Source organism: Oncorhynchus nerka, linkage group LG10 (assembly GCF_034236695.1).
Source record: "Oncorhynchus nerka isolate Pitt River linkage group LG10, Oner_Uvic_2.0, whole genome shotgun sequence".
In the NCBI taxonomy this organism is placed as follows: domain Eukaryota; kingdom Metazoa; phylum Chordata; class Actinopteri; order Salmoniformes; family Salmonidae; genus Oncorhynchus; species Oncorhynchus nerka.
This window is the reverse complement of record NC_088405.1, coordinates 52,572,748-52,587,305: the sequence shown is the minus strand read 5'-3', so window position 1 is coordinate 52,587,305 and position 14,558 is coordinate 52,572,748. Positions and strand designations below refer to the sequence as shown.

Sequence of the window (14,558 nt, the reverse complement as noted above, 5' to 3'; positions counted from 1 at the left end):
ATAATGTAGGCTTGTGTTTTCGTCATTATCCCGATAACTCACTCGTCGTGCTGTCAAACTGCCAATGGTTGTCCTGATGGATGTTTTTGGCGAACCTGATTGGACGACACAAATAAATCTACTAATTAAATCTCCGAGCCTGGATGCTGATTTGTGCAGGAGATTGCTCCTCACAGAAAGAATCCGGCTCTGGTGAGATGAGGGGACAGGATGGCAACTCGATCGGTGGACCGCAGCTGAATACTCCTAAAAGGACATTTTTGGTGAGCGGTCCGTCTTTATCATGTTGTTCATCATATCCCTATGTATTCCCTCCCTTGTTATGTCTGTTTACGTCTATTGTATATATATACTACAATTAGGATGATGCTATTTAAAAACACTCAGTCACGGGTCACAGACCACCGCTCTTTGATAATAAACCGGTCCACATGGAGTTGCAGGCACTTCATTATTACTATGTATCAAGATCTGGCATCGCTCTAAAGTGGTTTGAAACATAGTAGGCCTATCAATAATGCCCTCACTGTTCGCACAGTTGAGACTTATTGTCTCTCCTAATCACCACAGAGCTTTTGGTTGGGACAACCTTGCTATGCTTGCTTGCAATTGCGTGCGGAATCTATTGCTCAAGGCTGTTAGATGCTTTGCCCTTTAAGGTTTGTTAATATATGTGTGCTCAAGCTTGCCATGATAATCGATGTCATTCTGTTTGTTCTATTGTTTAGGGATTTTAACATGGCTAAACTTCATCCCAGTCTTGTATGGCATGTGCCACCATTCATAATATTTGCAGAAAGGCACCGAACTTTCAAATTTAGCATAGTCCTTGTGTCAAATAAGACCTAACACATATATCTTCCCTTAGATAAGCCAAATCATCATTTTATAATAGCATAATTATTAAACAGTTGCCTGAGTATTGCTTGCTGTTTTGGGGTTTTAGGCTGGGGTTCTGTACAGCACTTTGAGATATCAGCTGATGTAAGAAGGGCTATATAAATACATTTGATTTGAGTATGCTTGACTGAATGCTAAAACCTGCGTCTCCCAGAGGTATAGTGGGCTTTAGCTCAGTTGAACAACACAATCTTGAAATGCCCAGAAATGTGTTTTGATTCCTGGTTGTTTACAATAAGCATAGTTTGAGCCTATAGTCACTCAGTGGGACTCTCTTGTGATGGAATGCTATCTGCAACTCTTTTCATGCAGTTATAGGTCTGGAAACAAGTCTTGATTGAAGGGGTGTTGAGTAATACAATGAATTGCCTCTAACGAATTTTCCATTAATGAAATGAAAGGCCAGTGGGGTGAAGTAAAGAGTAGTTTGTGGCCTGATGAAACCTGTACGTGTCCTGATGGCATTACGTAAGACGAGTGGGATTTGGTTAGTAATGTAATCCGGAGAGGTTTGGGTCGATTGTCTCTGCCTCATGATTTAATCTGGTCTGAATTGATTGTTTGTGTCTGTCTGTGCGGAACGTGGCTGTCATTGTCAGCGGCTGTGTGTCCCAGCAGGTGGTGTGTGTGGCGCGGTGTGAGGGGAGGTCATGCCCCTGGTCAAGAGGAACATAGAGCCCCGGCACCTCTGTCGAGGGGGGCTGCCCGAGGGGATTGGCAGTGAGCTGGAGTGTGTCACCAACAACACCCTCTCTGCCATCATACGCCAGCTCAGCAGTCTAAGTAAGACATACCTTCCACACAGTCACAACCCCTCATCATATGCATTAAGCAGTCACCTATCACTTAACCAGCTTTACGCCAGAATACTCTAGAATAGTGACCTATACTGCCTCATCCATCGGTGTTACACTGGAAAACTGATCAGTTTAGGCAGATGCAGTAAGTCAGTACATTTAAGTGTTTTTATTGATTCAATTCTATTTGGTAAAATACATTTGATATTGACAGATGTGTGTGTGTGTGTGTAAGTCTGTGTGTGCATGCGTGTGTGTTTGAGTGTGGGGAGGGAGTAAGAGAGAGAATTAGAGTAGGAGAATTTACCAGACATCTGTCCTATATATATATACCCACATTACAGTGTGTGTGTCTGCATGCTGTTTGTGTGTGTTTGTTTGTGTGGGGTAGGGTTTTATGAAGTCACTGGAGATTAGAGCTTAATGTAGAGCTTAGTGTCACAGAAACAGATAAAGGAGAGAGTAAGTGAGGGAGGGACGGAGGTAGAGAAAGAGTATGGAGACAGATTTCACAATCACATGCTCTTCACTAAGTGTTTGAAATGTGCAAATCTCAATCATTTGGTTGGTTTCCCGGCCCATCAGACATGTGCAAATCTCCGTCACTACGTTACTCCTGTCTGTTCAACTTGACCTCAACAAATCTCTTTGCTCTTTTCTGTTTACTACGACATGTACCTCTCCAATGACTTTGTCTGAGCATTTGGATACAGGTGAATGTCTGTATTAAAGGACATGTTCAAATGTTTTTACCAAATCTCAATATTTTTTTAGATGTAAATTGCATCTTATTAAAGTGTCCAGACACTTTTTTTTTGCGATTTCACTTGGTTTTGAGAAACCACCCTTAGTGGTGGAAAAAGTACCCAATTGTCATACTTCAGTAAAAGTAAAGATACCTTTAACAGAAAATGTTAAGTCACCCAGTAACATACTAAAAGTACTTGGTTTTAAATATACTGCAGTATCAAAAGTAAAAGTGTAAATAATTTCAAATTTAGCAAATCAGACTGCACAAGTTTTTTTTTTTTAAATTTGTGGAGGGCCATGGGTACACTCCAACACTCAGACCTCATTTACAAATGAAACATTTGTGTTTAGTGAGTCCTCCAGATCTGAAGCAGTAGGGGGGGATGGCCAAGGGGCATTCAAAATGTAACGAGTACTTTTGGGTGTCAGGGAAAACGTATGGAGTAAAAAGTACATTATTTCTATAGGAATGTAGTAAAGTAAAAGTTGTCAAAAATATAAATACTAAAGTACAGATACCCCAAAAAACGACTTAAGTAGTACTTACACCACTGCCCAACCTAAAAACCCAGAGGTTAGGCCCCCCAGATAGCATATGAACATGTCATGAGACATTCCTTTTTTTGAATGATTATTACTACTACAGGAAATTAGCTTTAAAACTGCACTATTTTGATGGCAAACTGCGTAAAATAGCATGAGATTAGCTATAAAACAGCAATTTGTGCTCTCTGCCACATGACCAAATGTTAATAAATAATCCTACAAAAAATATATATAGACCTGTCGGGCCCCGCGAAACTGCACTACACACTGTTGCACATGGAAAAGTATCGCTCGAGTCCAACAAAATGGAATACAATGTTGCGGACGAAGTTCCAAATTACACATTTTCATGTGTACAACATCTAAAGACTATACTGAGAGCTTTTCAATTTGTAAAAGGATGTAATTTGGGTGTTTTTGGAGCCTGTGTTAGTGTTTATCCGTAGCCCCCAAACTGCAGAAATGGCAATGAGGAAGTCTACTGGTGGTGGGGCAAGTTTCTCAAAACCAAGTGAAATTGTAAAAAAAATAGTGTCTGGACACTTCACTTACATCAAAAATAGAGATTTGGTTAAAAAAAGTGAATTTGTCCTTGGCTCCTCTCTTTCTTCATAACTCAGGTAAACATGCGGAGGACGTCTTTGGAGAGCTTTTTAGTGAGGCGAACACATTTTATGTGCGTGCCAACGGTCTCCAAGACCGCATCGACCGCTTGGCTGTCAAGGTCATCCAGCTGGATTCCACTGTGGAGGAGGGTCAGTTTGGGGTCAGGGAATAAGAAGAAAAAAAATCTCTCTAATGTTGAAAGACAACTAAGTCATTAGTTCTCCTGCTTGTCTTTGGTTCTGCATGGCCCATAATCTACTTATTATTTTCTATCTCAGCATCTTCTTATTCCTGCTCATCTTCCTATCAATCTCACATTCACTCTAATGCTTTCCAGTCTCTCTGCAGGACATCAACATGCGCAAGGCATTTAAAAGCTCTACAGTCCAGGACCAGCAGGTGGTGTCCAAGAGCAGCACGTCCAACCCTGTGGAGGACATGTACAACACCAGCGACAAGCCTCCTTCTCTCAGCATTCTCTCTGCTTACAGGTACACTGTACAGATACAACCACCAGACGAGCATTAACCTCCAGTTGTGACCAATAGCTAACTAGTCTCTCTTTTGACACAGAGATGACCACACCGATGGGATGAAGTTCTACACTGACCCATCCTACTTCTTTGACCTGTGGAAGGAGAAGATGCTGCAGGACACGGAGGACAAGAGGAAGGAGAGAAGAAGACAACGCGTGAGAGCCTTTTAATGTCACCCTTTCAGAAAGCCTCATGTTTTTTTCTTTCTTAATAACGACTAATTTCTTTTGAGGAACTTGTGTATACAATATCCTGTATAACTCCACACCTACAGTATCAGCAAAATGACCTCTCTCTCTCTCTTCCTCTCTCAGGAGCAGAAGCGATGTGTTGACGGCACACTTCAGCGCGAGGTGAAGAAGGTTCGTAAAGCCAGAAACCGCCGTCAGGAGTGGAACATGATGGCGTTCGACAAAGAGCTCCGCCCAGACCACCGCCACCCTCACTCTCTCCACCGGGGGGCGTCGTCTGAGGGCTCCCTCTCCCCAGAGAGCAGGTCAGTGATTAGGACAATTGTCGTCTGAATCAGCTTCCTTCCCCATTTGTTTTGCAGATGGCATATTAACTTTTCGTGTTAGTGTAAAGAGTTCATCACAATGACTTTTTTGTTGTTTAGATATGGTCATGACCTGCCAGACTACCCAACTGCTCCAGGCCTTCCACATTCTGCATCCAACCATGCTCTGGCTCACCCCTACCCGCCTGCAGACATTCACGAGTCTGTAGAGCATGAGTACCACAGCATCGGAGTCAGTTACAGAGAAGGGACTCTCAACCGCACACACCACTCCCCACCTCTGCATCGCTCCACTGAGAGAATAAATGGCACTATGACGCTTCCACCTGCGGACTACAGGTACTGTTATTGTAACAACTCTCAGTACAAGAAATCTGGAATGCAGATTAGTAACTCTCTGATTTGTAAATACCAATGTTGTTAGCTCAAATTCTGTGTTCAGAAACTGAAAACCTTCTCTGACTTTCTCTCTCTCAGTATAATGGAGTACTATGCCAGTTCCGGACCACCACCTCCTCCCCCAGCCCCTCTTATCCCATCCGCACAGACAGCCTTTGGCTCTCCCATGGTATCCCCCACCCCCCTTACTGGACCTAGGACAGGGGCCACAGGCTATGGTCTCCCACCCCTACCTCCTCCAGGGCCTCGTATGATTCCACCTCCCCCAGGTCCCCCTCCACCACCAGTACCCCCTGCCCCACCCCAACTGGCAGGACTTGGTGACGGAAGAGACAGGACACCCAGCCTCGAAGTGACCTTCTGTCAGCTATTCGCATGGGTGAGTTTTGCTGTACTCAGACGTTTACTCTTCTTCTGGAGATGGCAGAGTTGTTTTATACAGTGCAAATGAGTTTAGACTGTGTGTGTTTGTGTTCCTCAGGCATCCAGTTGAAAAAGGTGCAGGAGCAGCAGGAGCAGCAGGCTAAGCGGGAGCCTGTGGGGAACGACGTGGCCACCATCCTGTCCCGTCGCATCGCAGTGGAGTACAGCGACTCGGAGGACGACTCCGAACTGGAAGAGAACGACTGGTCCGACTGACCCTGACCCTAATCCTTTACAGTGACCTCACACCATGGACACATCGCTCCTCCAGCCCAGCTATCCCACAATGGTGATGATGCAGTACAGATGAATTATGGGAGTCATATTTTCAGTATGCATTAAGTGGGTATAGGCTGAGAATCCACTTGCATTTTAGTCTAAGTCCTGTAGGTGAGTGGACAGGACTTGAAATGAAGGCAAATTAGTGTCCTGATGAACTGAGATTCAGCTGAAATCACTCAAAGGTGCACGGACCAAATAACCAAGTAGTGAATTTCCCTTTTCCCTACAGAGCTGTCTAAGCTCTCTTTATCAGACACCAACGTTACCATTTCATCTGACATAGATCACCAACACTGTATTCTCAATGTCACTAACCTCATTTATGATTTGATCTGGATTTAGAAACCATTAGAAAGGCTTGAGGATCTCTCTGTAGCATAGACTGGCTCTGAACAGACATAGCGGGTACGTTCCAGCCCGACTGTGTTTAAAATGCAACCAGTGACAATAATTATGAATTGCTTGTCAATATTAACATGTCTCTTCACATGTATTCCAGAAATACATTTGATATGATATGCAGATCAGCAAGCTGACCACTGAGTGGCACTGTGCTCTCGTTTAATGCTCACTATTTGAATGATTCATTTTTGAGATTTGATAATAAAAAATGAATTCTAGATTTCTAGCTATCAACAAACTGCAAACGTTTGCATCATGCTGAAATGTTGAATGAAGAGTGACAGGGTGACAATGTGAGTAGATTACCTTAAATAGACTTCAAACAAGTCAAGGACTTCATGCTGCATGAGGTCTCTAATATACTGTATGGACAGGCTCCCATTTGACTAGATGTACTGCTGTGACACCTGTGCATGAATTCCATTCCATCTTTCGTACAAATGGAATAGTGGGAATAAATGTTTGTTTGCAGTGAAAAACAATAGTTGACAAGGGCAAATGTAGATATTTGATATGTTTGCATAATAGCCCAATTTCTGTGCTATTGCAACCCACAAAACCGATAACTCTGAATGGATTCAAATTCAGTAAGAACATCAAAGAATTTAATATTTAGTCAATTCTGATATTGAATAACTGAATTTGGTAAAAATTATGATGGAAAAAGACAACCATTGGGTAACCAATGTTTATTATACAAAAACATTCATACCTGTAATTCAACGTTAGCTCTCTGTACTTTTACACAAAAAAGTAAGAGCCTTATAAACCTGGTGCATAATTCATTATTTACCAAGTTTATATTTTCCCAGACCAGTTCAGAGCAAACCAGACCCTAGATGGAATAAAATTCCCCAGAGCTTCATCTGTATCAAAAGTCTCACACAGTTCCCCGAGCGCTGTCTTCAGAGAGGGTGACTCCCAGAATGCCTCAGCTTGTTTGTGGTTTAAGGGGTGCACACAACCTTGGAAAGATCATCAAATCACTGTTTTACCACTCAGCTTAATCCCCACAACAAAGAGAAAGATACAAAATGGAGAGAAGTGGAGTGTGAGATTAAGTAGAAATTTGATGGATGCAGATTGACTGCTCAGTTTCCCAGTGTTGCTAAGGGGAGTGAGGAATCTTGATTTCAAATCTCCCAGGTCGGAGAGTGGCTGGTGATCGGACGTTCCCTGTTACCTCTGCAGTGGCCAGCCCCTCTATTAGTGTCCACTGTTGTGGCCATCTGCCAGATTACCCAGCAGGTTATATTTTTATAGAGAGCATCCCATTCTTATCCCGCCTGCAAAGGTTTACATTAAGGTTGAACTCGGGTGCGCTTACAATAGCAGATGAAGTAAGCTCTATCCTTCTAACAGCAGCCCTTCCCATCTTCTCACTGTTAGAGAGGCTGGGTTTAAAAGGGCTGCTTTACTATGGCATGAAAGAGGATCTCATGCAATGCCACTGTCGCCGATTTCTTTTCAAGCATCAATAAGTGATGCCCAGGATTTTAAAAAAATACATTTATGTGCCAAGTGTAATTGTCTAATTCTAATAGACATCAAAAGGCCAACTTTTCTGTGTTACCATACAGGTGAACTCATTCCTGGGAAAAAAAACATTCTCAGCCTAGTAGGAGCGATGGCGTCCCCCTTTTTCCCTGGTCTAACGGGATTAGTCGTGCCAGTGCTCCCCCGGCTGTCACGCTACTGTCTACTTCCCATCTCTCCCCCGGGCCTCTAAAGTGATTAACCCAGCCCCTGTGGTCCGCACGGTTCTGGAGGGTAATTAAGGGGGAGGGGGGCACCTCCCTGGCATGTCCCTCCCCAGGCCTTACTCGCTCTCTTCGGCACCTTTGTAAGATGGGATGGGCTGGGGTTTATGAAAGTGAGAAGTACCAGTGACTGAAAGAGAACTTTCTGAAAGTGTGTAGAATTCATGAATGATTCAATTAATTTTAGTATCCATTTAATGTGATACAGGTCCACATTTAGATGTATCATGTAATCCTTACCCAGCTCAGAGCTTGTGATAACACATTGTGGGAACTGAGTCCTCATTTAAAAATTAGCATGCATTTGGTCCATGCTTAGTCTACGTGATCTTTCCTCTCATATCTATCAAGCCGATTATCAAATCTCAGTAAAAGCTTATAAATACTTGACAATGGCATGCAGATTATCATACCATTGGATGTGTTGACCACTGAAAATCTGTTCAAACCATTTGCATCCTGACATGTCTTTTAAAAAGAGCAGTACTGAATATTCATCACAGGCTTAATTAAGGGAAAGTAATAATGATTGAGTCTGCCCATCATCTTGTCAGACCTCAGCGTTATGTGGATGCGCCTGTTTAACACATGTCACGCTCATGTTTGACTTGTCTGTCACAAGTTTTCCATCATGGCATCTGTTCCTTAATGATCGGTGGGGAACTAGGTCTCCCAAACCACATGGCCTTTACCACCCCACTGAATAAAAAGCTTATCTGATGAATAAAACGCCTTCCAAAGGACAAAAGTAATTACTCAAAGCGTCAAACACCTTTCTGTTTTAAAGAAAATAGCCTTGTGTTGAAAGCTATTGTTTCAGTATTTGCCCCATATTATCATGACACAAGGCGAGACCCAGACACAGGAGGCAGATGGTTGGATTCTTAATGTTTATTCATCCAAAAGGAGTAGGCAAGAGAATGTCGTGGACAGGCAAAAATGTCAAAACCAGAGCATAGTCCAGGAGGTACAGAGTGGCAGAAAGGCTCATGGTCAAGGCAGGAGGGTACAGAGTCCAGAACAGGCAGGGGTCAAAACCGGGAGGACTAGAAAAGGGAATAGCAAAGGCAGGAGTACGGGGGGAAAAAATACATCTGGAACATACAAGACGAACTGGCACAGAGACAGAAAAACAGGGATAAATATACTGGGGAAAACAAGCAACATCTGGAGGGGGTGGAGACAATAACGAGGACAGGTGAAACTGATCAGGGTGCGACAGTAGTACCACCCCACCCCCCCGGGACGCTACCTGGCGTCCTACCTTGGCTCATACCTGGTTGACCGGGGTGTTGGCGGTGGTGTTGGTGATGAGGGCTGGATCCAGGATGTCTCTAGCAGGAACCCAGCACCTCTCATCCGGTCCTTAACTCTCCCAATCAACCAGGTACTGGAAACCCCTGTCACGTGGTCTAACACCCAGGAGACGGTTCACTGTGTAGGCCGGATGGCCATCAGTGACATGGGGAGGGGCAGAAGACAAACAGTGAGACACTGGCTTAAATCCGAGACGCATGGAAAGTAGGGTAAATACGGAGAGTAAGGGGTAACACAAGACAGACAGCAGTGGAACTCAGGACTTTGGAGATGGGAAAAGGACCAATGAAATGAGGGGACAGTTTGCGGGACTCTACCCGAAAGGGCAGGTCCTGTGTGGACAGCCATACCCTCTGCCCAATGCAGTAGCGGGAAGCTGAGATACAGCGACTGTCCGCTTGTCGACGATACCTGGAGTTGGTCTTGAGAACAGCCACCCTGGCTCTTCTCCAGGTACGTCGACAGCGGCGGACAAACTGGGCCGAGGGTACGATGACCTCCTGTTCTTGTGCTGGGAAGAGTGGAGGCTGATACCCCATGGAGCACTCTAATGGAGAGAGTCCAGTGGCAGAACTGGGAAGGGTGTTCGGGGCATACGCCACCCAAACCAGTTGTCGGCTCCAGGTAGTGGGATTGGTTGAGACCAGGCATCTCAGGGTGGTTTCCAAGTCTTGGTTGGCTCGCTCCAACTAATCGTTAGTTTGGGGATTGACGACCCAATAAGGGTGCAGAATGCTTTCCAGAACTGAGACGAGAACCCCGATCGGAGACCATGTCTACTGGGAGTCCATGGATCCGGAAGACATGCTGCATCATAAGCTGGTCCGTCTCCTTGGCAGAAGGTAGTTTGGGGAGAGGGATGAAACGGACGCCCTTGGAGAACCGATCGACAACTGTCAGAATGACAGTGTTGCCATCAGACGGAGGGAGCCCAGTGACAAAGTCCAGAGATCTATGAGACCAGGGACCTGTAGAGGCTGAAGGAGCTTGCCGTGGATTCTTGTTCTGAGCACACAGCGACGAAGGCAGAGACGTCAGGAACCATGGTGGGCCACCAGAAACGTCGGAGGAAGGCTAGTGTACAACGAGACCCTGGATGACAGAGCCCATTCCAGGACCCGGGACCGGACTGGGTTAGGGACAAACAGCCGGTTAGCCGGGCCACCTTCAGGTCCAGGCTGGGAGTGTTGTGAACCAGGTTCTCAATACCCCAATCCCCAGTGGCAGCCAGGCATGTGGTAGAGAGAATGGTTTTGGAGGTCGAGGGTGTGGCAGAGGAACTGTAGAGGCGGAAGAGAGCGTCAAGCTTAACTCTTCTTTTTTTTTACCCTGGGTGCTAGGAAATTGTGAAGTTTAATCTGGTAAACAGGAGGGCCCACCGGGCCTGCCTGGAGTTGAGGCGCTTGGCTGTATGGAGATATTCCAAGTTATGGTCGGTCCAGACCAAGAATGGCTGTTCTGCTCTTTCCAGCTAGTGCCTCCACACTTCCAACGCCATCTTAACTGCCAGGAGTTCTCAGTTGCCTACATCATAGTTCCTCTCTGCAGGATTGAGACAATGGGACAGGAAGGCACAGGGATGAAGCTTCTGGTCCTGGGCAGATCGCTGGGACAGGATGGCCCCCACTCCAACAGCCGAAGCATCAACTTCCATCACAAATTGACGCGAGAGTTCCGGATGGATGAGGATGGGTGCGGTTGTGAACCGATGCTGCAGGTCAAAGGCTTTGTTGGCAGCTTGAGACCATTTGAACAGTACCTTGGAAGAGGTGAGTGCTGAGAGGGTGCTGTAGTCCCAAATGAAACAGCGGTAGAAGTTAACAAAACCAAGAAACCGTTGCAACCACACCCTGGACGTTTGTTGAGGCCAATCCACCACTGCGTTCACCTGTCCAGGATCCATCTGAACATCGCCCTCAGCAATGGCATATCCCAGAAAGGCGATAGTAGAGCGGTGGAACTCACTTCTCAGCTTTCAAACAATTGGTTCTCCAGGAGGCGCTGAAAGACCTGTCTGGCACGAAACACATGTTCTTGGGCAGGTCGGGGGAAAAAAACAACAGGATGTCGTCAAGGTACACGAACACAAAATCGGTTTAGCATGTCCCGAAGCGCATCATTGACCAAAACCTGGAAAAAAAGAGGGGGCATTGGAGAGTCCAAATGGCATGACCTGGTACTCATAATGTCCACTGGCTGTGTTGAAGGCTGTCTTCCACTCATCCCCTCACGTATCCGAGCCAGGTGGTAGGCATTTCGAAGGTCCAACTTCAAAATATGGAGCCCCCCTGAAGAGGTTCAAACGCTGAGGAGAGGTAGGGGGTAACGATTCTTGACAGGAAGGTTGTTATGTCCCCTCTAGTAAATGCACGGACACAGGGTCTTGTCAGTCTCCACAAAAAAAAACTTGCATCAGCAGGAGATGCAAACCGATGGACGGCCCCAGTGGCTAGAGACTCCTCCATAGCTTTGGTGTCAGGTCCGGACAGAGAATACAACCGACCCCGAGGTGGTGTAGTGCCTGGGAGAAGATCAGTGGCACAGTCATAAGGACGGTGCGGGGGAAGGGAAGTAGTACATGCCTTACTGAAGACCTCCAGGGGGTCATGGTACTACGTGGGAATGGCAGAGACATCCACAGTATTGCTAACATCCTGAGGAAGACTACTTGGGGAAAGCTGTGCAGCTTGAAGGCAGTGGGAATGGCAAAAATGGGCTCCAACCCAGGATGGAGCTTGTGGTCCAGTCAATCACAGGATTATGTTTGTAGCCAGGAAAATCCCAAAACGACTGGAACATGGGGAGATGCAATGAGGAGAAACTGTATGGTCTCACTGTGGTTACCAGAAACACATAATTGAACGGGCACAGTACTATGGGTGACTTACCCTATAGAGCGGCCGTCCAGTGCCCTAGCATCCATGGGCACAGAGAGGCTGAGTGGGAATACCAAGCTCTGGGAATAATCCTCTGAAAAGCTGCCTTCGAAAACTTCTGGATTCCCTCGAAGGTGAACGAGCCATAGCAGGTCCACGAGTGTGCCCAAGACCAGACCTCCTCACGCCTACGTTCCCTTAAGCGGCCATTGATTATGATCGTTATGGAGTCGAGGTCCACCGGTAATTCCCGAGCAGCTAGCTCATCCTTCACATCCTCAGATAATCCGTACAGAAAAGTATCGAAAAGACACTCCGGATTCCAGGCACTCTTGGCAGCCAACGTGCGAACAGCAACCGCATAGTCTGCCACACTACAGGAGTTGACCTGCCGCCTTTCTCCAGGATACCGGAGACTCAAATAACTTTCTCACCTCTGCCATAAATTCCTCCAAATTGCAGATTGTTGTTCCCAAACTGCCGTAGCCCAGGAGTACACCCTTCCCGACATTAGAGTAATGATATGCCATCTTCGATCATCGGTCTGAAGGAAATGAAGATGGCTGTAGCTCACAAATAAGTAAGCACTAAGAAAGAAAACCCCGGCAGGCACCAGGATTCCCTGAATATGGCTCCGGTGGTGGTAAGCGGGGTTGTTGGGGAGCCGAGATAGGCTGTACAAACGCACCACAGATAGGGGGGGAAAATTCATGGGTGATTGTTTTTTTTCCAGAGGTGGCAGACAGTCTCTGAGCTAACTCCCTGATTTGCTCCAGAATAGCCTTCAACCCATGGTTGTGGCGTTCCGTTAAGGAACTGAGCCCTTCCAAAAGGCCCTGCAACAACTCCTCATGTCTTCCAATGGTGGCTCCCTGCAGGGAGACAACGTGGAGGAGCTGATCCTAGTCTGCTGGGTCAGTCATGGCCAGTTCGTACTATCATGACAAGGCGAGACCCAGATGCAGACACAGGAGGCAGATGGTTGTAGTCTTAATGTTTAATAATCCAAAAGGAGTAGGCAAGAGAATGGTCGTGGACAGGTAAAAGGTCAAAACCAGATCGGAGTCAAGGAGGTACAGAGTGGCAGACAGGCTCGTGGTCAAGGCAGGCAGGTACAGAGTCCAGAATAGGCAAGGTTCAAAACTGGGAGGACTAGGAAAAAAAGAGAATAGCAAAGGCAGGAGTACGGGAAAAACCACTGGTTGACTTGGAACATACAAGACGAACTGGCACAGAGAGACAGGAAACACAGGGATAAATACACTGGGGAAAACAAGCGACATCTGGAGGGGGTGGAGACAATAGCGAGGACAGGTGAAACAGATCAGAGTGTTACACATATCCTGGTTTGAAAGTTACCTCACTGGTGGACAGAAGTCTGTTGTGTCAGTGGTCAATACTCAGAACCCATAGCAGTAGCAGTTGATTGTGGAGTACCACAAGGTCGTCCCCTAAACCCATATCACACTTGAAATCAAATGTTTGCTGATATCTCTAAGATGTCTGCCCAATTTGTAAAGTCTACTTATGCAGTCCTACAAAAGTATATCACAACCTATCTCTATATGAATGCATTTCATACCAAAGGTGTATGCTTGTCTGTACCAGACAAAAATAATGCTCCATGGACAGTGACTAACTTTGATAACTAAAAAAAGTTGAGCAATTGACTAAGGATGTCTCTGGGTGGGCATTTTCAGTCAAGACCCTTGTTTCGCCTACAGCATACAAACATATGTGTGTGGCAAGCTGTCAAGAAGCCTGACACAAGTAAGGAGATATTCACGGGTGTACTGTCAGATATTTTACAGAATGTGGCACAGGTTCTGAGTGTTGCAGAACCTCTGTCCACATTTTCATCCCTGCATTATAAAATGTTGTTCTGGCACGAAACTAAACCAACAGTAAAGGTTTTGGACTGATCTAGAACGTGGCAATGCTGTAACAGTAACACATTTCTACTGGACCTAGCCTGTTGAATTTTATTTGTGTTTTTCAAGACTAGTCTGGACAAAAGACACCCCCCACCCACCTACCCAACTGAATGCCAATGCAGAAGAGGACAGCCATGTTTGACACCCACTCCCTCATGCTGGGTTTTGCAGTATTTCACGTGAGTGCACAACATTGGCCAGGCGACGGCACGGAGGATTAAGAGTCTTAATTAAGATTTTGAAACAACTCAGCATGTGCTGTCTATATACGAGACAACCCAACGGAGACAGAGTGGAGTAGGGACGTTCCTTAAACAGCTGCCTGTCCCGAACCAACCGCTGTTGGTCCTCTGTATGTCTCTGCATGTCCATGTCATGATGGAACTTTGGGGGGTTATGTTCAAATTGCAGTCTGTGAATGTATGCAGTCTGTGATTCTTGCTTGTGGAGTTGAGGGAGAGAGAGAGCAAAACAGACAGAGAGAGAGAGAGAGAGAGAGTGTATGTATGTGAG

General features: G+C 45.9%; 1 protein-coding gene across 1 annotated transcript; it reads left to right on the top strand.

Moving 5' to 3' along the window:
* The first annotated feature begins 171 nt into the window (after positions 1-171).
* On the top strand, positions 172-8,652 carry wasf3a (WASP family member 3a). The gene is given in 10 exon segments (XM_029670314.2): positions 172-263; positions 1,519-1,683; positions 3,614-3,748; positions 3,937-4,090; positions 4,173-4,290; positions 4,450-4,631; positions 4,752-4,991; positions 5,130-5,376; positions 5,379-5,430; positions 5,533-8,652. Coding segments are annotated over 9 exon segments (1,419 nt in total). The 5' UTR covers positions 172-263; positions 1,519-1,550; the 3' UTR covers positions 5,691-8,652.
* Positions 8,653-14,558: the final 5,906 nt, after the last annotated feature.